Consider the following 23,524-nt stretch of genomic DNA (forward strand, 5'->3'; position numbering starts at 1 on the left):
GAGAAAACTGATGTATGTTGGTGCATTCGAGTGATATATGATTTAAAGAAATAATTATGTCACCCAAATTTCCCAGGGCACCCCCAGCCTGTGAGCACAAACGAAGTCACATCAACAGTGATAGCCCAGATTGCACTGGCTCAGACCCGTGTGTTCCTGCAGGGCTTATTCCCAGTAGACTGCTCCCCAGGAATATGGGGGAATCTGTTGGAGGCATCCCCTAGGTGTGCCTCTGGTGCTACTGGGCTAGACCTGTGCCCTGGGCTCTTTTCTGGTGGACTGGTGCCCTCACAGTGCCATGCTCTGGGATGGACTATGGTGACCCTTGTGGAATCTGGCTGGAGGGTCCCCGGGGTCTAACAAGCTTCCCAGCATCTTTGTGGAGTTTCTGTACTCTCTGTTGGACTTGGTGGGGACTCTTTGGGGGGCAGTGTTGAGCTAGAGGCTGGTCTTCAGCATTGCCCTTCCATCTCTCCCAAATAAGGGAAGGCAGTCAAGCTCCCCCATACCTGGCCCCTGATTTCCTCCTGAGCTCTCTTCCCAGAGCATCTTGCCTCCTCTTAAAACATAGGCTTCTGCTGGGTTCCCTCTCCCCCACCAGTTCATCAGGTAGGTCTGAGCTCCTCACTAGAGGTGCTACTAGAATATGATGTCTTCTGCTATAATAAGAACTGGCCCTAATAAAAGTATCTGAGCAAGTCTAGCCTCCAGGAAGGGACCACTGTCCTTTAGGGCAGGGGTGATCCTATTGCCCCGTTTGCTCCTATAGCCCCAGCTCTGCCCCTCACTCCCTCCATTCCCTGCCCTCCCCACCCCCCGCGCCAACCTTGCTGCTGCCCCTGTTAAGGAGAAGTTCTCACCAGCTCTCCAGGGCAGGAACTGCTGTTGCAAAATTCTTCCTCCCTGAGATGGTAATGGGATGCAATCTGGGCGGCCCTGACCCCGAGAGGCGGTCCGCAGGCTCTGGTCTGAGCCACAGGGTTGCTCAACCACTGCAGAGGCTTTGGCAGTCTGCTTGAGGCAGAGGGGCCAGGAGTAGCATGCCTCTTTGAGATTGTCAAGTCTGCCCTATAGCCCAAGTAGGGCAGCTAATCACCTAGCAACAGAATGGGGTCCACACCTCTTCTGAAACAGCGTTCTCAGAAGTACCATAACTGGATGACCACTGTGTGTAGGCCTAGTCGCTCAGTCATGTCAGACTCTTTGCGACCTCATGGACTATAGCCCACCAGGCTCCTTTGTCCATTGGGTTCTCTAGGCAAGAAGGCTGGAGTGTGCTGCCATTCCCTTTCCAGGGGATCTTCCTGACCCAGGGGTCGAAGCTGGGTCTCCTGCATTGCAGATGGGTTCTTTACTGTTTGAGGCACCAGGGAACTCCTACTGAGTAACCATAATTCGGGAAAGACTTCTTGAGCAGGCAGGGGATACGATCTCATACCATGGAGCTACAAGTGTCCTCATCAACTGTCTTTAGTTTTGAAGTCTACCTGCAGAAGCACTGCAGAGAGAGTCACCTAGACTCAGCCCCTTCTTCTGAAGTGCTCAGAACTTGGATCCACCAAGTCACTGCAGTGGTGACTTGGAAGGAAAGGGCAGAGAGCCTCAAGCCTCCCCTCAAGCCCACCAAACCAGATGCCCTGGGGAGTAACTGGTACTCCTGCACCCTGTCGGTGAGAAGGTATGACATATTAATATAATCTCTTTGGGAAGTAACTCTGCCATTTCTTAAAATTTAAACATATACCTACCATACCTTGTCATTTCATGCCTAGGTATTTACCCAAGAGGAATAAAGGTATATCTATACACAACTATATGTACACATGTGATGAGAAGAAACTTACTTGTAATAACTTCAAATTGGAAACAACCCAAGTATCAGCAACAGCTGAATGTGTAAACCAATTCAGTATATCCATGCAGTGGAATTACTACTCAACAGTATTTTATGATAAAATAATTATGCCGAGTGAAAGAAGGCAGATAATAAAAAGTGCATACTGCATGATTCTTTTTGTACAAAATTCTAGAAAGTGCAAACTAGTCCCTGGTGACAGAAAGCAAGTAAGTAGTTGCCTGGGGATGGAGAGAGGCTGGGGGCTAGAGATGACAAAGGGCACAAGGAAACTGGGGCTGAGGATGATGTGTCTGTTATTTTGAATACAGTGATGGCTTCAGGGTGTACATGAAAGTCAGAACCATCAGATTTTATGTAAAGTGTATTATATGTTAATAGTACCTGAAGAAAGCTGTTAGAGATAAAATACAACATAGACCCCCCAAAGCAGACTCCAGAAAGGAAGCTCCCCCATGTCGTGAAGGGTGGGCTGACTGAGGAATGAGGGTGGAGGGGAAACACCTGGACCGCCAGGTCTTATTCTTGGACAAGACGTTCTGAGCCTGAAAGGACTTTAGACCAAGATGGCGCCCACTCTCTCATGGTACGAGAAAAGCCTGACAGCTCTGCCAAAGTCACCCGGCTCATCAGTGGGAGATGCAGGGTTAGAACCTCTTTCCTGACTGCCACCCCGGCTCCTTCCACCTTCCACACCACGGTCTGTCCACTCAAGCGCTGTCTGCCTTAGATGGCAGGACTGGTCAGATCAGAGGGCCGGCAAGGGCCAAGGGGAGGGGTCTGGTGGGATGGAGCAGCCAGTCCTGGATGTGTCTCGGTCAGAGAACCTGGGCATCTCTCCTCTGGGAGCAGGGTGGGCAGTGGCGCTCTCTCTTCTTGTAGTCCACAGAGCAGGCATGGCAAACCAGGCCTCCGCAGAGCCTAGGGAGCAGATGCAGAAGCGTGGGTACACATGGGTGCATATGGGGGGTGGGTCATGAAGTTCGCGCATCTTTGTGTCTGTCTCTGCATTTCTCATCTTCTGGCTGAACGGCCCTGGGTCTACCTTAGGAGGCCTTCTCTTTCCTAAAAGGTGCCCTGATGCCCCACCCTTCCCAGGTCCTCCAGATGGCAGGTTCTCCTGATGGCCCACTGTGCTTTCTCTTGCTGTCTGCCCTCTCACCATGTTCCCAGGGCAAGGTGAGGACAGAAGCTTCCTTTGGATAAGAACTCTCTTCCCAGATGAGATTAGCTGGTTGATTAAGTAGTCAGCTCCTGGAAGGGTCACCCCGTCCCGTCTTGCTGAGTCCATTCCTTGTCTGCCCCCTTTCTACAGTTCTTGCTCATGTCTCTGCTAAGTATTGGGTAAAATGAGTGGCCAGCTTCAACTGGCCTTTCACCAAATGCCCAGTTCCTGTGTCTCTCCCTTCTCTGGAGTGGGCATGGGGCTGTGGGCTGGTGGAAACTGGGCTGTCCCAGAGGAAGGATTCTGTACCCCACCCATTACCTGCATGGGTACCGCCGAGACAACCGGCCAAAGATCTTGCTGCAGACGACACAGCATCCAGAGGCCATGGAAGAGAGATGCTGGACTTTCTGCCACAGGATATCCTTCTCCCTGATGGGCAAGTGGAGGTGGGGACACACACAGACAGAGAGAGAGAGAGGAAGAAGATGATAGAGGAAGAGAGAAAGATGGAGATGCACAGATGGAGAAATAGAAACAGGCACACAGTGACAAAGAGGGAGAGACAGAGAAAAACAGAGGGAGTCACACAGAGATAGACACAGAGAGACAGAAGGAGATGCGAAACGGCGGAGCAGAAAGACAGAGACCCAGAAATGGAGAGGGAGACAGGGAGGGAAAGAGATACAGGCACTCAGAGAGAGAGAGAGAGAGAGAGAGAAAGAGAAAGGAAGTCAGGGAGTTGGAGATGGAGACAGACACACAGAGGAGACAGGGAGATCATTGTGGAGGGAGAGAGAAAGAACAGGGGAAAAGTGCAGACACAGACAGGGACAGAGCCACAGAGAGAGAGACATACGGAGCAAGATGGAGAGACCAAGAAAGAGACGTAGTGAGGGAGAAAGACGCAGACAAGTGAAGGGACAGTGAGACACACACACAGGAGAGATCAGTGAGTCTCCAGTTTTTCTGGGGAGATGGGCGATGACACTCAGGCTGCCTTCAGCCAACATAATCTTGACCCATTATTTAAGAATTTGTTCATATCCTGCCTCCTCCAAGAAATGCTCCCTGATCCCGAAAGGCCCCAGGGGGCTCTTGCCCCAGCTTCCTATAGCATATAACGCCTATTATTTTTGTTTGGCACTCAGTACAAACTGCTTTGTAGTTATGTATGTTCATGCTCCCGCAAAACTATCCTCACTGTTTTTTTTGAAGAATGTTTAAGAATGTGGGTTGCTTAACATTTTTACCAAAATGACATACACAGGCATGATTTAAACACTGAACAGTCCAGAAGGAATTATATCAAAAGGAAATCGATATACCTCCTTCCCATTCTCAGTGGAAAACCACTTCTTACATCCTTTAGGTTTTTTCCCTTGATATTACTTCCATATTTAAGTAATGCACTCATATTCCTCCACCTTGATTTATCAAGAGAGAGTATCTTTCATAGAGCTCCTTGATATCACAGGATACAGCCTATTTATCCTTACTAACTCCTCCTTCCTCTCAGTGCAGTTATATCCCCATTTTTGGTTCCTTTTTGGTTACTACTGGAATTTTATAGAATATACCTACACATTTATTTCTCACTCATTAACTGTTGTTGTCTTTTAACTATAGACAGCATCATACAACTGCCATTCTGTAATAAGATGGTGTCAGCATCCCTTCTCTTCAGCACTCCTCCTTCTCCACCTCCTAATTTGTCATCTACTCTTGCAACATCCAATATGGTGGCCATTAGCCATATGTGGATATTTAGGTATATGTTTAACTTTTTGTCTTATTATTATTTTTATTGAAAGATTCTTTAAATTCTACAGTACTTTACAATTTTCAAAAGTTTCACATACACGATAATCCCATAATAACTTCCTTTAAAAAAGTCCCCTACCCCTATATTGCCCCTCCCTCCTCTCCTTTTCTCACCGGAAACCACTAGTTTGTTATCTATATCTGTGTCTGCTTCTTTTTGTTTTATTCACTGGTTTGTTGTATTTTTTAGATTCCACATATAAGCGATATCAGGAGTTTATTTAACTTAAATAAACTTAAAATTTCAGTTTCTCAGTTGCACCAGTCACTTTTGAGGTACTCAGGTGCTACCAGGGACTCAGTTCAGTTCAGTTCAGTTCAGTTGCTCAGTCGTGTCCAACTCTTTGCGACCCCATGGACTGCAGCACGCCACGCCTCCCTGTCCATCACCAACTCCCGGAATTTACTAAAACTCATGTCCATTAAGTTGGTGATGCCATCTAACCATCTCATCTTCTGTCGTCCCCTTCTCCTCCTAGTAGCTACCGTATTGGACATGGCAAATGCAGAACATTTCCATCTTCACAGGAATTCCTGTTGGATCCTGTTATATACTTGACACTGTTTGGGTAGTAACAGTTAGGTGTGTTCTATAATTATAACTGTTTTCTGTGCTTTACCTTTAGATTGATTCTAATATTGAAAATAATCAATGAACAGTATTTACATTATTAGACAATATATAAATACATTGCATTACCTGGAACTGTGTTCTGTGATATTTCCTTTCTTGGAAATTTTTATTTTTCTGGAACTTTCTAATGACTTTTCTTTGCTCCTTGCATGACTTGCATTGAACATAGCTTCATCTGCACCCACCCCCTTCTTCATCATCTCAGATATTCTACTGAAGCTTTTTCTCTCCTGAGAACTACCTCCTGGGCGCTCCATACTTCTGCTGTAGTCTGAACTGACTACTTCCTGGGCTTGCTGCTCACTGGTCATCATGGGAATTCCCTTTCCATTCCTCATGGGCTAGAGCTACTATTCCTGAGTTCCACATCTTCTCCTTTCTTGGCTTACTTCCTTGTTTCTCTGGAGCACATCCTTAATTAACTTCCGAAGAAAGTCTGTGTGGGACGTGAATTTTATGTAACCTGTCTATCTGAAAAATGTCTTTTCTCCACCACCTCCCCACTTGCTTCATAGTTTGGCTGGATGTAGAATTCAAGGGCAAAAGCCAGTTTTTCTGAGAACTTGAAAGCATTACACCATTGCGTCTTAACCATTGAAACCTACGTCTCTGAACCCTTAGAATTTGTTGGGTTCTATTTCTTTTACAAGTGGACCTGTCTTGTAGGATATTCTCCTTATCTTTGTTTTAATGAAATATCACAATGATGTATCTAAATGTGGTTTACCCTGCACCTTTCCTTTATTATGCTGGTTGCTCAGTGAAATCTTTAAATCTGAAAAACAACTCCCATCAGAACTGGAAACGTATCTCGTATTTTTATTAGATAATCACCTTCTTTTTATTCTCTCCTTTTTTGGAACTCCTGTCAGTTAGAGAAGTTATTAGAACTCCTGGATTGATTCTCTGTGTTTCTATTTCTCTCATGTCTTCATTTATCTGTGCCTTCATTATACTTTCTGAGAGACTGCCTCATCTTTCTTTTCCAATCCGAGTGAACTCAAACATTTCAGTAATCATATTTTTAATTTCCAAGAATGTTTCTCATCTTTTGATGGTTGCTTTTCATAGCATCATGGACAATGGATCTTTTTTTGTTTGTTTATCTTTGTCACTCCCCTCTATTTTCTAGGCTCTCCTCACATGTCTGGGGATCCTCGGTTGTCATTTCATGTTTAATAAAGAGGTGATAAAAGCTGTTAGAGCTCCAAGGAGTAGATGGGGATGGCTGCCTAGTAGCCTCACTTTAGGGCAGATTGGGCAGGGTGCTACCTGCCACATCAACTTTTAATTATTTGCCTGATGATAGACCCCTCACTCTTAGATGTTCTGTAGTTGGGGAAGCAGGCAGAAGGTACTATACATTGTACACTCCATAGCTGTACAGAGCAGGATGGACACTGCTCTTTCTAATGACTTTATCGGTAAATTTTCCCAGTTTCTGCCCCACATCTCCCTTCTGCCATCTGTGTTCTTGGTGTCTCTGGGCCCTGGAGTACTAACTTGGGCTAAGTTCAGTATCCACTTCTCCATCTATTTTCTGGCTTCTGGAAATTAGCTATTATCTCTCACTCGTGGTTGGCTCCTCCAACTTTCTCTCTGTTTTATTTCTTTACAATCATTCTAGTGAGATCTCAGGAGAGAGGCTGGATAATGTGTGGTCACCTGATGTGAAGAACTGACTCATTTGAAAAGACCCTGATGCTGGGAAAAGATTGAAGGCGGGAGAAGAAGGGGGCGACAGAGGATGAGATGGCTGGATGGCATCACTGACTCAATGGACAGGAGTTTGAGTAAACTCCGGGAGTTGGTGATGGACAGGGAGGCCTGGAGTGCTGCAGTCTGTGGGGTTGCAGAGTCGAACACGACTGAGCGACTGAACTAAGTAACTAACATGTGGCCAGTCTACCATCTTGACACAGAAGTCAACCTTCTTGCTCCACCCTCCTTTTTTTTTTTGGCTTAGGGCCATGTCTTCCATAATGCTTCTGGGAGGGACATTGTACAGTGTGGCTTGTGACCTTGTGATTAATTTCTTTAGCACGAGGAAAAACATTTGTCTCTCTTGGTGAACTGGTATTGCTCCTTTGAATGGATGGTGAAACTTTCTGCATTTCTCTTTTTTATCCTGCTACCAAGATGTTCAGAGTTAAGTTTTAAACCTGATACTTCAGGAGTATCTTTTTCATCTTTCAGGAAATCTTCTATTTTTCTTTAACAATCATATGTGTGTGTGTGTGTATATATATATATATATATATATATATATATATGTCTCCCTCCCTCTGTCTATATGTCTTATTGTTAGCCACCTTAAATTCTTTTGTGAGATATATAGCTAATTTTTTATTAGCTTCTTCCCAGTTGACAGCTCCTCAGGGGAGATTATTCCTTAAATTCTTCTTTCTTTCCTGGCTGATCTCTCCCTTGTCTCACCTTTAATCACTTGGATTTTGTGCAAGAGGATTTATTTCTAGGTGATCCCTCAGCAGCCTTCCAGTTCTAAGGGAACCTGAGTCCAACAGTCTCGTATTTTCTGAACGAGGTGAGAGAACATTGTGTATCTGGGAATTATCTCCTCACTGGACCTAAGGGTAGAAAGCAGGTTTTACGCATTTCCTCCTACCCTTCAGCAAGTTTAGTGGTTTGGGATGAATCCTGGTGAGCTCAGCCTCTGGAACTCAGGACAGCTGATCCAGGACAGGCCACAGGTCCAGTGGTCTGAGGAAGTCCAGCAGGCAGGCAGGTATAAGACATGAGATTACCTCCCAGCTAACCTCTGGGCTCCTTTCCCTTCTCCTAACCTTGGTTGGTGCGTGTGTTTGTGGGGGTTGGAGGGGGGCTTGCCTTAGAGGCAGAGAACGCTATGCAATTTGTACGCTGTGTGTCCTTGGTGGCCAAGTCAGCCTCTCTGACCCTCAGTTTTCTCATCTGTGACATGGGGATAACAGCAGAGGTGGCTGAAAGAAGGAAATGAGTTGGTATACACAAAGGTCCAGAGGGCATGCCTGACACCATGCCCTCTCCTGCACCCCACCCCTGGGTCCCGCTCTTACTGAATCAGCTCCAGCACCCGACTCTTCATGGCTCGGACCAGGTCCCGCTGCCCGCCAAGCTCCTCCTCGTACACGGCGTCCTTCCTCTCAGCCTCCCGTTGCTTCTGCTCCAGCTCCGCCTGCAGCTGGGCCCTCTCTTCCTGACACCTGGGCACAGAGGAGGGCTGAGTTCTGGGGGGACGATGCAGCATGTGTGTCTGAGCCGGGCTGAGTGACAGGAGCCCCACTCAGGAAGCTGCTGGTGCCCCTGCAGCTGAAGTGCACACACACACCATACAATCACAACACTGCACACACACACCACATATAACGCACAACCGCAACACACACAGGCACACACACTACACTAGACACTACACACACACACACTGAACACACTCCCAACATAGCACACACACACTACACACTATACACACACACCACATAACACCCCACATGCCATACAATCACAACACAGCATACATGCACCACATACAACACACATTGCAACACATACAGGGGCACGTGCCGCACTAGACATCACATACACTACACACGCTCAGAACACAGCACACATACACTGCACGCTACATGCACACACCACAAACCATACAATCACAACATAGCACACACACACCACATATGACACACATTTGCAACACATACAGGGACACGCGCCGCACTAGACATCACATACACTACACACACTCAGAACACAGCACACATACACTGCACGCTACATGCACACACCACAAACCATACATTCACAACACAGCACACACACACCACATATAACACACAATTGCAACACATACAGGCACACACACCACACTAGACACTACACACACATACACTGAACACACAACATAGCACACACACACTACACACTATACACACACACCATATAATACCCCACACAACACCCCTCGTACCACACATTCACGACACAGCACACCCACACCACATAGAACACAAATTCACAACATATACAGGCGCACACACCACACTATACGCCACACACACATACACCACACACACTCACTACACAGCACACACACTACACACACCCCACACACCATACATTCATAACACAGCACACACACAGCACATGTAACACACAATCGTAATGCATACAGGCACACACCACACTAGACACCACACACATACACTGAACACACTTACAACATAGTGCACACACACTACACACTGTATACACATACCACATAACACACCACACACCATACATTCACAATGGAGCACACACTACATATAACACACATTCACAACACATACAGGCACACACACTACACTAGATACCACACACACATACACCCCATACACAACATCCCACACACCTTACCTTCACAACACAGCACACACACCACATACAACACACATTCACAACACATATAGGTGCACACACCACACTAGATGCCGTACACACATACCACCAACACTCACAACACAGCACACACACACTACACATATACCACACACATCACATATACCTATGCCACACCCCCACTAGACATACACACTCACAATATAACACATCACACACACACAACTCGCACACCATAACACACATCACACACATGCACATACTTCACACATACTCACAACACATCACACACAAATAACTCCTACGACACACCACATACACTCACCACCCAACACACACATCACACCAAACAAAACACTGTGTGACCTGACACCTACAGACTGACTTATCAATCGATCAGAGCAATGAAAACATGGTCTAGCCTTGCATGTACCTTTAGAGAGAACAAGCCAATATTTTCAATTGTTTTCCTTCTTCTCCTCTCTCTTTAACATTTTCATTTTAAAGTATAATTTTCTGGAAAGGCATGCTCATAATCCTGGCTGATCTCTGGGGGGAAGTGGGTGTCTGGGAACACAGGCTGAATGGGCAGCGCCAGCTGAAAACAGCTGTGGTGTTTGAGGACAGCTGTAAGTGATGTAGGATTTGAAGTGACTTTTTGGCTTTAAAATATTTTGAAAAATTGCATTACATTGTCTTTTCAGTTAAAAAAAAAGTCATATTAAACATATGGCTTTCTTAAATTTCTGTTTCAGTTTGGGCTTGGAAACTCCTCAGTTCTATTCTTGCCTTTTCTTTTTGTCTTAGTGGCTTCCTAGAAGTTTCTAGGAAATCTAATGGACTAGAAATGAAAAGGTCCTAGCTCCACGCCCTCACCTCTTACTCCATTGTTCAGACAGGTGGGTGTTGTAATGGTGGTGTCTGTTCTGTGACCTCTGGATGTGTGTGTGTGTGTATGTTTGTGTGTGTATACATGCCCCTAGGGGAAGAGGCTTGACAATGAATTGAATTATTAATTTAAGAATTTCTGCCATAGCATGCGGCAGGGAGGAAAACTGGGTGGGCCATGACATCAGATGGACAACAGCTAGCTACCGAAATCCAGAAAGGCCAGTCCATGCAGCCGTAGGGAAGAGTGACTTAACAAACATTCGAGCCCTCAGCCTCTTCGTTTCTTAGTATTAGGATTTCATATTCCTAAGCTAAGTTACTTGCCCAGTGATCCCAGGGCCTCTGGTGTGGGCAGCGCAGGCCCTAATGTGACCACTGCGGTTAGTCACTGTCTTTGCGGATAGAGGGAAGATTTATTAAGCACCTGTTATTAAGTTACTTCAGTTGTGTCCGACTCTTTGTGACCTTAAAGACTGTAGCCCGCCAGGCTCCTCTGACCATGGGATTCTCCAGGCAAGAAATTAAGCACCTACTGTGTGCCAGTGACTGTGTTAGGTGCCGGAAATATAGGAATGCCTAAGGTTCTTGGTGGAGCTTATAGCATGTTTGGGGCAGTGGTCAAAATGAGTGATGGACCAATAAGATAATTAAGTGTGTGATAACAACAAAGGAGGGGCAGAGACGCAGAGCTGAGGGAGCACTCAGGAGGTCTTAGACAGGGTGACCTTTAAGCAGATCTGAAAGACAAGGAAGCAGCCTTGCAGAGCCAGCGAAAGGGACATGCCAAGTTCTGCAAGTTGGGAAGAACTTGGCTTGTTTGAGGAAATGAAAGAAGGACACGCGAAACTATTGGGTTGGCCAAAAAGTTTGTTTGGGTTTTTTATAAGCTTTAAGGGAAAACCTGTATGAGCTTTTTGGCCAACGCTATACAGGGGCTGGGGTGGGGTGGGGAGGCAGGAGGCGAGGTGGGAGGTAGGCAGCATCCTCAGTGCTTCAGGAGGAGTGGACTTTGATCTCAGTGCCATGGAAACTACTGAAGCATTTTAAGTATTTAGGGGCTTCCCTCCATAGCTCAGTCTGTAAAGAATCTGCCTGCAATGCAGGAGAATCAAGTTCGATTCCTGGGTTGGGAAGATCCCCTGGAGAAGGAAATGGCAACCCACTCCAGTATTCTTGCCTGGAGAATCCTATGGACAGAAGAGCCTGGCAGGCTACAGTCCATGGAGTCGCAAGAGTCGAACACGACTTATAGACTAAACCACCACCACCACAGACACTCCTAGGACAAGAGGTGTGGCCTCTTAACACGGAGGGAATTAAAGTCTATTGAGAATCTACTATGTGCCTGGCACTGAGCTTGGTGCTTTATAGCCTTGTTTCATTGAACTTTCACAAATTTATGTGGCAGGTGATATGATCATCACTTTACAGGAAAGAAAACAGACCTCTACAGAGGGAGTAACACTTGCCCAGGGTCACACAACTTGATAAGTGGAGGGAGCAGAAATCTGAGAGCAGGCCCGCCCAGCTCTAATCTCTTGCCTCCCCACACTTGCATGCATGCTGTACCCTGGTCACCAGTGGTTTGTGGCACCAGGGTTGAGTGGACAGCAGGTAGGAGAGTGGGATGGATCCTTACGGTCCTGCTGCAGCTTCTGGGGAGCTCAGTGCTGCCACCCAAGAAGGGGGTGGGGGGTGGGGGAAGAAGGGATATTTACCTAGTTCCCCATCTGAATACCTTCCACTCCCTGTCCTAATCCCTTCTGCTTTGAGGTTAACCCAGGGGGCAGATCTGCTTGGAAAGAAGATCTCGCAGAGCATCTGACCTGGAAGAGAGTCAACCATCTCCTTTTGCAAATCAGGGACCTAAGGCTGAAGAGGGACCCAGGGCCACACAGTCAGAAAGCCAGGAAGCGGATATGGAAAGCCCAGGTGTAAATTTATAGCCCTGGGTTGGTCTGCTCTGGGGCCTGCTGCGTCTCCCCTGTGGGTCTAGCCTGGGGCTCTGCACCCTGCCCATCCTGAGTCGATTCTCCCCATCAGAGCCATCCTTCAGAAACCCAAGTCAGACCCTGAGACCCTCCTGTTCACGACCCTGCTTCTAGAGCACGTGGAGGTCTCTGCTCTAGCCACATGCCTGCTTGTCCCCAAGCTCACACCTCCTGGGCCTTTGCCTCTGCCAGTTCTCCTGCTTGCAGGACTCCTCTCGAGATACCTGCCTGGTCCAGCTTTGCCTGTGGTTGGAATTTCTGCTCAAATGTCACCTCCTCAGAGAGCGCTTCCCTGACTCCAATTCTAGATGATTCTCCTCTCTCTCTCTGGTCCCTGCAGGGCCCCTGACTATCTAAAACTGTATTTCTATTTGTTGATCTGTCGTCTGTCTCTGCAGGCCTCTGAGAGTAGATGTGCCTGTCCTGTTCCCTGCTGTGCCCTCCCCGCCCGTGGCCACGACAGAGGCAGAGCGAACATTGTTCACTCTCTGCCTGGGCCCCATAGCCCTTCTCACTGGTGGGGACACACTGTCACCAGCTCTAAGCCCACGGCTCCTTTCCCAGGGGTGCGGGGTCTAAGTTCCTGGCTCCCAGGAGGCAGAGGGGCACATTTTTGTCCTGGCCTCGGAAGCTTCTGTTGCATTCCAGTGACTCTCCAGTGGGTCCTCCAGCCCACCCTCTCTCCTCCACTCCACTCAACCACCCATCCAAAGCTCCACTTGGGGTCTATCAGGGGTCTCGAACTTGGCAGGCTCCAAACCCAATGCCTGAACTGTTCCTGCCAGCCGGCTCCTCCACACAATGACTCTAGCTTTCCAGTTAGTCAGGCCGAAGGCCTGGAGTCAGTCTCAACTTCTGTCTTTCTCACCCCACATCCAGTGCCTTGGGAAGCCTGACTTCAGAATCCAGCTGCTCCCTGCACCCCCATCGCCCCTAGTACATCCCAGCTCCCCTTCCTTATCAGTCTCCCCACCTCCAGCTTGGATCCCCTGTAGACTACCTCCATGGAGCCGGGGGCATGAGTCCTTGAAAGCACAGGTCAGCCTGGAACAGGCACACCCGTGCAGACAGAGGGCAGAGTAGTGGTTGCCCAGGGCTAGAAGGTGGAGAAGGGGGGTTAGGCAGTGTCTGCTAATGAGTTCCAGGTTTCTCTTTGGGGTGATGAAAATATTCTAAAATTGATTGTGTGTGCACAACTTTGTGAATACACTAAAAACTCCTGAACTGTTTTTTAAATGCAGAGAAACATATTTTTAATAAGCAGAGTTACATCATGTCCCTCCTCTGCTCAGGAGACTCAGTGGTTCAAAGTCATGCCAAAGCCAAGGTCCTCTGATGACCCACTAGGGTTTCCCACTACCCACCTGACCTTTTCCTACATCCTCTCTCCCTTTTCTGCCACTGGGGCTATAGTGGCACTCCTGATGCCATGCCCATTCCCACCACAGGGCCTTTGCTCCTGCCATTCCCTCTCTCTGAAACACTCTTCTATCACATATACAAATGGCTCCTTCTCACTTCCTTCAGGTCTTAACTCAAACTTCACCTTTCCAGGGAGGCCTCCCCTGGTGAGGCCACCTCATTTAAAGTATCACCCCTGTCACTTCCCATTCCTCTCTCCTGCTTTAATTTTTTTCTTCTTAGAACTCATCACAATCTGACATCCTGTGTATTTTATTTGCTTGTATTTATTAACTGCCTCTCCCACTGGTGTGTAAGCTCCACAAGGGCAAGCATTCTGCGTTTTATCCTTGAAAGTATCTTCTCTCTCTCTGTCTGTCTCTATCTTTTCCTATTTGCCTCTCATTTTCTGGTTCCCTGTCGTACAATCTTTCTTTCACCCTCTTGACTGTCATAATCATAACTATCATAGCACATAGAACAGGCCTGGCACAGAGTGGGCATGTGGAGTGTTTGTGGAATGACTGGGTGATGGATGGGATAACAGGCGCAGAACAGGGGGCTGTGAGACAAGGGCTTGCCCAGCCTCAGGGAGCAACTGGGGCTGGGTGGTCTTTCCAGAACCTCCCAGCTTCTCCCTGCAGCCTGTCTTGGTCCTCAGAGATGGCTTTGGGTGGGCAAGGTCCCTGCACTCACTTAGGGTCTGAATCATGGGATACTTGGCTGAAAAAAAACACAGGACTCAGCTGAGCATCTGGTGGTAGGAGTCCCTGGGGGCCTTTTGGGGTTGACTCCTGGGTCTCAGGCCTCTATGTGCCTGTTAAGCAGTCAGTAGATGGCTCTGTGATTCAGTCTGAATCACAGTTACGCAGGCTCCCCTGGGTTAGGGCAGGTGTCAGCCACGTGGGAGGGGCAAGGCCAGCGGGCAGACCGAGGCACACAGACACCAAGGGAGAGACACATGGTGAGACTGAGTCAGACCAAGGATGAACTTCGCAAGGTGTCATAATTTAAAAATACATTTGACCAAGAGCATAAGAAAATGAAAGGCTGAGGGGGAAAGCAGAGACAAATGTGCACTTGGGACCCCCTGAGGTGGATGTGATGATGGGAAGATGAATGTGCTGGTTGCTGAGAGAGGGAGAGATGGGGGGGACTGGTACACAGGCATAGGGGATCCCGGCTGAGGAGTGGCCTTTAGCCCACTGGGTCTGGAGTCAGCTGCAGGGTCTGGATCTCAGCTCCTCTACTGACTAGCTGATGTTGGGTGAGTTGTGTAGCATCTTGGAGCCTTAGCCTCCTCATCTATAAAATGGGGGTTCTTGAAGGACTGATCTCCTGAGGTTGTTAGGAGCAAGCACCTGGAAGAATGCCAGGGATGTATGTCCTCCATGATGATAGCTATGATGACGATGATCAAGAGGGTGAAAGAGAGATTGTACAACAGGGAAAAGGAAAAGGAGAGGCAAACGGAGGGAAAGAGGGAGACAGAGAGAGAGTGGGGCAGGAATGTGGTGGAGGGGGGTGCTTCGTGGATGGAAAAGAGAAAGGGGAACCCAGAAGAGTCAGCAGAAAGTGGCAAAGGGGAGTGAGGGGAGGGAGGAACGCATAGAGCTCTCCTGGGGCTACTTAGGGAGGCCAGCGAGGGAGGGGGCTGGCAAGGGGTGGCAGGAATAGTGTTCTGTATACCTAGGCACCCCGAAGTTGTGCCCTCACAAGGCCTGGTACACGGGAAGTGCTCAGAAGATGCTTGCTGGCGTGACCATGAATGTGAGCCTCCTGCCCCCTGGCCTCCCGGCTCCCACACCCGGTTGTGATGTTGGTTGCCTAGGTTACCTGCTGAGCTGCTCCTGCAGTGCCTTCAGCTCCCCTTCCTGCTCCTTCAGCAGCTGCTCCTGGTGCTGGGCTTGCTCCTGGGTTTTCTGCAGCCCATGTCTGAGGCTCTGAGGGTGGGGACAGGGTGAAAGGCAATGGAAGCTGAAGGAGGAGGGCAGAGACCCCAGCCCAGGACTTGACCTGGCAAACACCCCCATGAGACCCCAGGTCATGTGAAACAGCCCTTGGGTGGAGCGCAGGACTGGGGGACAGCCCTGGGAGCTGTGGTGCCTGGCTGTGCCCCTGGGTGAGCCTGGAGCCATGATTTCTTCCTTCACTAAAAATCCAAGTCACTGACGGCAAGCATCTGGAAGCCTCTGCCTAGGGAGGATGTTGGAGGAAGGCTTGAAAACAATTTGGATGACCTCGAAGAGAAGCAGCCACAGGAGCAATGAGGTGGGTGGGGCCTGCAACAGCAGAACTTAGATATTGGGAAGAAATCTGCCAATAAAGAGGGTTAAGGATCTTGAGGACAAACAACTGCCCTGAAGAACTTTTGGGAAGGGATTGCAAACTCAGATGCCTACAGGAGCTGGGATAGCAAGGATGAACAATGTGGGCCTGGTGTGAGGCAATAGGGAGAGGTGGGGATTGTGATAAATTGAAGAATGCATGTTCTTCATGTGATGAACCAAAGAACTTCAGATGGTATCCTTAAATCATAATGGTTCTGTGTGGACCAATACAAATTAGTCTATGGGCCAGAAGGGGCCCAGGGCCACCCTTGAAGACACCCGCCTACGGGCCAGGTTAGAGCAGGGAGCAGAGACAAGTATGGAGCTCAAATGTTCTCACCTTGACGACATCCTGCAAGGCCATCTCTGCTTGTTCCTCCCTCCTGGTCACACTGGTCACTCCTGTCTGCTCTTGAAGCTTCTCTGCGGTGGAGTCTTCCTTGGTTCCCAGGCCCTGAAGGACCCAGAGCTCCCCTGGGATACTAGGCACCTTCCCATCCTGCTTGCCCCATGACACTACATCCCCTGTTGTCCCTTTGGAGCTGGAGGCCAGCAGTCTATGGATATGACTCCCCTCTGCTTCCCCTTCATGAGTCCCCTCTGCTGTCCTCTGGCCCTCCACACCCAGCAAAGCTCCCTTGACCTCAGCCTCTGACCCTATCACTTCCTTCAGGGTATCTCTGGCCCCCTCCCCCTGTCCCTGGATGGTGGGTGTTGAGTCCTCCAGGCAGATCCCTGTCCTTGGAGCTCCTTTCTCCTGGTCTTGCTGAAACTCCTCCCCCTCTAGTTCCCACATGCTCGGGGGGGACCCAAGGCTCCTGGGATCTTCCTTCTTCTTTTCCAAAAAGTGGGGATGATGCCAGTGTTGCTGGGACCTGGGAAGTCCAGCCAACCCGTCTTCCCTGGGTGCATCTCGCAGACAGCTGGCTTGGCTTGTGTGTGGCTCCTCTAGGTGGACTTCTGTGGAGTTCCCACATGTGGCTGATATCTGCAGAGAAGCCCCAAACCCATCATCAGTCTCAGCACCAGCTCAACATCCTGGTGCATGGGAGAAGCCACAGCCCTAATCTAGTGTGTTTGCTAAATATATGAATTTCTGCGTCCTCCCACTAGAAGTCTGATTCAGGAGATTTGGGGTAGGGCCCAGGAATCTCATTGTTGACAACCTCAGGTGACCCGAGGCCTGGGCTTTCATCTCATCAGTGAGCAATAGTGCTTCTCAATGCCCTTTCCTTCCTCACCTCCAGTCTACATCTTCCTCCCTCCTTTATCTTCATCTTCTGCATCTATCTGATTTCCCCTAAGTCCTTCCCACCACTCTCCTCTGATCTCCCCCCTCCCCCCAAACTTGCCTTCTCTGTGTTTCCTTTTTCTGATCTGTAAAATGGGAATAATAATATCTCCTTACAGGGTTGTGGTGAAAGCTTAAATAGACCAACAGCCCCTAAGAGCCACCTCTGTCAAGAAGGCTTCTCAGCACTCCCATGTTCCTAGGTGTGTCTGGTCACTACATTTAATGTGTGTTGCAATGTGTTCCTTTAGGGTCTGTCTCCCTGAAGAGATCTGGAACTCCTTAAGGTCCTAGATGGAGCTATAGTATCTGCACCCCGGTCCTGGAAGCTGGCGGGATGGTGGTGCAAAGCGAGCCGATGGAAGGATGAGAACCACAAGCTACTGCCTAGTGGGTGTGTAGCAGGAGCCTTGCCCTGCACTGCACCTGGGCTGAGGCATCGTCACAACCTCTGCCCCCACCCCGTGAGGCAGGCCAAGTTTTGTGCCAAGGACTATAGCTAGTAAGGGATGGAGCTGGGATATGAAGCAGGCAATCTGGCTCTTTAGTTACTCTCTGAGTTGAACTGACATGTTTGCAAACCGTCCAGCAGAGGTGGTTTCCCTGGGCTGTTTCCTATAGGCTTCTAGTCACCCTCCCAGGCGTCCCTCCTCCCTGGGGCCCTCAATGGTGCCTGCAGGTGCTGCCTGTGGTTCCTTTCTCTCTCTGGTAGATATCCTCACCACCTGAGGAATATAAGCCTATGCTACTGTGGCTCCTGAGGTCCACAAGTTGGCCTCTCCGTCTTTATCTAGCTGGGTCAGGGCTCAGTTACTTTTCAACTTGGGGGTCCCAACAGAGATAGAGAAGAGGCAACTAGAGTGAAGGTTGGGAAGAGGCACCTCCTTCGGGGAATCTTTGGTCTTTCTGGGTCTTCTTCCCTGGGTCCGGCTGGAATTGGAGCAGTGGGATCTGAAAGTGAAAGAGGCAGGGAGACGCCAGGTCTCTCTCCAGCAGTGGCTTTGGTCCTCGGATGCAGGATACCCCATCTTTCCAGCCACCCATTCATCCCACCCACCCTTCCGAGTTCCTGCCTTTCTACCCTGATGCATGCATTCCTTCTGTCCATCTACCCATGCATCCCATCTTCTATCCATCCTTCCATTCCATCCCAACATCCATTCATCCTTCCCAACATCCTTCCCAACAATCCTCCACCGCCGCCAAGTCGCTTCAGTCGTGTCCGACTCCTAGTGACCCCATGGACTGCAGCCTACCAGGCTCCTCCGTCCATGGGATTTTCCAGGCAAGAGTACTGGAGTGGGTTGCCATTGCCTCCTCCACCCCAACAATCCAGCAACTCTTTAATGCAGCATCATGGGACCTCCTAAGATGACACTTGGAAGACAGAAGTCTAAGGAGGTGGAGAAGAGGGAGCTCAGGGAGCAATAAAGGAGGGAGGAAGAGATGGGGCTAGGGACTGAGGGCTTAGGGTTGGTTTGGGCGGGTGGTGGTACTGCGAGCAGGCACTGAAAAGAAGCTTCCCTCCATGCTGACCCCACTCACTCTGAGAACATGGGCCAGGCCCCATCCAAGTCTGGCCGCTGCAGGTCCAGGTCGAAGGTCATCCCGTTGAGAGCATAGAGGGAGTCCAGGATGTCTTCCCGGAGTTCAGGGCACACCAGAGGGCTCCGGGGGCCATACCACTCCCTGCGTTAACAATGACCCACGCCCTTGGCCTTTGGTTCTGGTGCTATTGCCCCCCCCGACCTCAGAGAATCCACTTTCACTGCACCCCATATCGGGATGGTTCTGCAGAACAGGGTTATGGGCCTAGGGGACCAGGAGGCCCAAGCATCACGATGCTACCTGGACTGGGGCTCTAACCTCCCCCTCTGCCCTTTCTTCCTTCACTTTCCCTTTACAACCCTTCCTCTATTTGTCCTTGACATCAAATCAGCCTTTTTGGGGTAAAGAGGCTCTTTCCCACCTGGTAAGCTCTGGGTTCAGGAGGCAGAGCTGCAGGGACTCGGCCAGCTGTCCGTGGGCAAGGCAGAAGCGGATGAAGGCCCGGCCTTTCCCCAGCGGAGTCTTCAACTGAGAGTGCATAGCGGACAAGTGGGCAGATGGAGGTGTTAGGACAGAGGGAGAAAAGATGGAATGACTGAATGGTTGATGAGAAAGGGTGTCCTGGGACTCAAGGCTGTGGGAGGAAAGGGTACTGAGGGCAGGGCTAATGACAGGTGGGGACCAGTGAGGGCTGCTATGGTCAGTGGAGCAGGGATGGGCGAGAAGGGGGACCTCGGGCAGGCCTGTGTCCCCTCCAGCCCCTGAGCCATCTTTGTCAAGGGCCTAGGGGCAGGACCCTACCATGCCGAGGCTAGCCTCCCTGCCACCTGGCTCTGGATACCTTGTCCTGTGAATGGACGAAGCGGACTGGCTCCGTGTCCCCCCGCTGCTGCCACAGGGCTGCACAGAGGAAGTCCCAATAGTCTTTCCGAGGCCTCAGGAAGCTCTTCTGCTCTTTCTGGTCAAACTGGGAGCAAGAAGATGGAAAGAAAAGTGTGGAAATGCTTCCTGCCAGAACCCGCTCTGCCATCCAGCGTGCTGAGTGGGCATGTGGTGGCAGGGAAGGGGCTCGTGCAGACAGAGCCAGCTGAGGGTCCTGGTCTGCCCTAGCTGGCTGTATGATCAGGAGCAAGCTGCTTGATCTTTCAGAGGCTTTGGTGTTCTCATTCATTCATTCATCACAGAATGAATGGGGATATAGCAATGAACAAAGTGAATAAGTAAAACAGATAGTACATTAGATTGCACTGACTGATAAGGAGAAAAAATAAAGCGGAGAAAGGGAATGGAAAGTGTGTGGCGTGTGCATACATATGTGAGATGTGTGTGGGGTGTGTGAGTGTGTGATGTGTGTGTGGTGTGTGTTAAAAATGTAGATTACGGTGGTTCAAGAAAGCCTCACTGAGGAGGGGTTATTCAAGTCCAGATCTGAAGGAAAATGTGCCATCCAAATTTCTGGGTGAGGAGCATTCTAGGCAGAGGTAACAGCAGATGCAAAGGCCCTGATGTAGGTGCTTTCCTGCTGTGCTTTAGGAAGAGGCTGGTGTGACTGGCGTGCAGCACCTGAGGGGCAGACTGGCAGGAGACCACATAGGCACACAACATACGCCACACACAAACAAACCTTACACGTACATGCACACTCACACCACACAATCTACACCCACATAGAGAAGTAGGAAGGGGATGTGTGTGGGAGGTTGGGGATGGGCTGGTCATCAAGCACCACCGTGAAGAAAAATTAAACAAGAAAGAAAGTGAAAGTTGCTCAGTCGTGTCCATCTCTTTGCAACGCTATGGACTGTAGCCCACCAGGCTCCTCTGTCCATGGAATTCTCCAGACAAGAATACTGGCCTGGGTTGCCATTCCCTTCAATAGGGGCTCTTTCTGACCCAGGGATCGAACCTGGGTTTCCTGCACTGTAGGCAGATTCTTTACCATCTGAGCCATCCAGGGAAGCCCAAATTAAACAAGGTGGGCATATAAAAGGTTTAGCTGGCCACAGAGTAGGTGCTCAATAAAAGCTAGTGCTACTGATGATTGGGGTTGTAACCAGCAGCGAGGAGGGCCAGCCCAGGGACATCCGTGTCTCTGAAACCTTTGTCTTTAGGGCAGGAGGCTGCCTCCAGCCCCACCCAACCCTACCCTAGCCTTGCTCTGGTTCACTTCCCTCCAAGAGTGAGGTGAAATGTCTGGAGGATTTGCCGATTGACAGAGAGGAGGGCCCATTGGCTCAGTAGTAAAGCATCTGCCTGCGATGCAAGAGACTTCAGTTCGATCCCCGAGTCGGGAAGATCCCCTGGAGTAGGAAATGGTAACCCACTCCGGTATTCTTGCCCGGAGAATCCCATTGACAGAGGAGCTTGGTAGGCTGCAGTCCTTGGGGTCGCAAAGAGTCGGACACAACTGAGTGTGCACGTACAGTCACAGAGACGAGGTAGTGTGTGGTCCCAAAGAGTGGCAGGGGCTCTTCCTTCAGCGCCTGGGAAACCATTCGGTTACTGGTTATTGGGACCTGGAGAGATGGGAGAGACGGGGAGGGGAGGACCTACCTGCAGCAGAAGCTCCAGGCAGCCGCAGAGTCTGTGCAGCTCAGCACTGGCATCCGTCACCGGCTGCCGCCCAGCCCCGTAGCCCTGGAGGATGGCGGAGACAGCAGCTGTGGGGAGGACGGTGGACGTCAGACCTCAGAGAGGAGTGGGGCTCCCGAGACCCCTCACCTCTCCCCAAGTGCTGTCCCAGAGCTCTCTCTGGACACACTCACCCTTCAGGTCCCTGGTCATCTTGAGGACAGACCCTTCTTCCGCCATGAGTATCTGAAGGACGTGATTCCTATGGTCTAGAATACCGGCCTGGGAAAGAGCCTCCGGTTGCAGCTGCCTAGCGCTCTCCTTATACAAAGGAAGGATCAGAGCCTAAAGAACAATGTGACATCTCTGGGGTCACACAGCGAGTCCACTGGTAGGAGAAAAGCTCAGCTCCTTCTTGCGACACAGGGCGGGAGGAGGACGGTGGAGTTTCCCCACCTCCCAGGGAGCCGTTCCTGGGAGGCAAGTACTGTGCCCTTGCCTGTTACCTTGTCTCATTTGGTCCCCACAGTAACCCTGGGAGGTTATTAACTCCATTTTATACGAGGAGAGGCGGGACTCAGAGAGGGTGTTCTATCCAAAGTCACCAAACTCTAAGGGATGAAGCTAGAATTTGAACTCAGGTCCCTGCCCGCAGGGCCCATGCTCTCAACCCTGCCTGGCCGTGGGCAGTCCTGTTAGGGCTCATGTGTGCAAGCCATGTGGTTGCTGGGCTGAGGCCCCGTTCCCCATAGGGGGCCTTGCCCTAATAGTCATCATCCTTGGGACACACATTCATTCTCTCCTGGGCCCCAGCTGAGTGGAAAATGTGTGTTCTTTGAGGAAAAGGAGGCAGGAGGCAGAGGCGAGGGATGCCCCCAGAGAGGGGCCTGGGCTAGAATGCTGGGGTGTGGGCTGTGAGGAGCAGGGTTTTAATCCTGCTGCCCTCTCCCCAGGGAATCTCAGCCTGTTTGCCCACACACAGTGGGTCCTGGGGCTCAGAGAGGATTAACGTGGCCCCTAGGGCCCGTGGGCTTCTTCTCCGAACCGGAGGTAAAGACAGACACGGGGTGGGAACGCCAGGGGTCCTGCCTCCCACGCTGTGGTGGCTGGAATTTGGGGGTGAGTGGGAGTGAAGTGGTGGGACGCAGAGGAGGGGAAGCGAAAAGGAAATGGAAGAGAGTGTGAGGGAGGCTGGGGGGGATGGCATTCAGGGAGCATGGTGCTGAGAGTCAAGAGTCCTGCCCCTCCAACCTGGCCCTGTTGCGAGCTCACTGTGTGACCTGGGGCACATCCTTCACCTTTCGTGGGCCTGGATGTCCCCACCTGTAGACCAAGGGGTCAGAGGGAGGGTCTCTGTAGCTCCTTTTAGCCCAAATGACTCTGAAATCCACAAACACCTAGCTGGACTGCCTCCCCTTCCTCATCTCTATCCAGGATTCCTCTGCCCTTGCTCCTGGCATCACTCCCTTTCTCCGGCCACCCCCAGAGACCCAGGGATCTCCTTGCTACTCACCTGGAAAGGCCTGGCTCTTTGGGGCATGGAAAGCTTGGGCACTGCAGTCTCAGCCTGTCATCTGTGACTGAGCGCTCTGTACAGCCACTCCCAGAGTTTGCTGCCTGGGAAGTGACTCACCCCAGTCTAGCAC

At 50.2% G+C, this 23,524-nt stretch overlaps 1 protein-coding gene across 2 annotated transcripts; it reads right to left on the reverse strand.

The window, feature by feature from the left end:
• Positions 1-1,829: 1,829 nt before the first annotated feature.
• Positions 1,830-23,524, reverse strand: RUFY4 (RUN and FYVE domain containing 4). 2 transcript variants are annotated; one of them, XM_043910089.1, is made up of 12 exons: positions 23,392-23,524; positions 22,073-22,199; positions 21,861-21,967; positions 20,149-20,274; positions 19,729-19,835; positions 19,305-19,448; positions 18,641-18,710; positions 16,809-17,456; positions 15,975-16,081; positions 8,535-8,681; positions 3,342-3,452; positions 1,830-2,776 (listed from the first exon to the last, which is right to left on the reverse strand). In XM_043910089.1, exons 1-12 carry the CDS (start codon positions 23,416-23,418, stop codon positions 2,674-2,676), a joined length of 1,824 nt encoding a protein of 607 aa, XP_043766024.1. In that variant the 5' UTR covers positions 23,419-23,524; the 3' UTR covers positions 1,830-2,673. The 2 variants fall into 2 exon arrangements, with proteins under 2 accessions (XP_043766024.1, XP_043766023.1); XM_043910088.1 differs by having other exon boundaries at positions 22,073-22,223; positions 23,392-23,509.

This window comes from Cervus elaphus, chromosome 8, assembly GCF_910594005.1.
Source record: "Cervus elaphus chromosome 8, mCerEla1.1, whole genome shotgun sequence".
Classification (NCBI taxonomy): domain Eukaryota; kingdom Metazoa; phylum Chordata; class Mammalia; order Artiodactyla; family Cervidae; genus Cervus; species Cervus elaphus.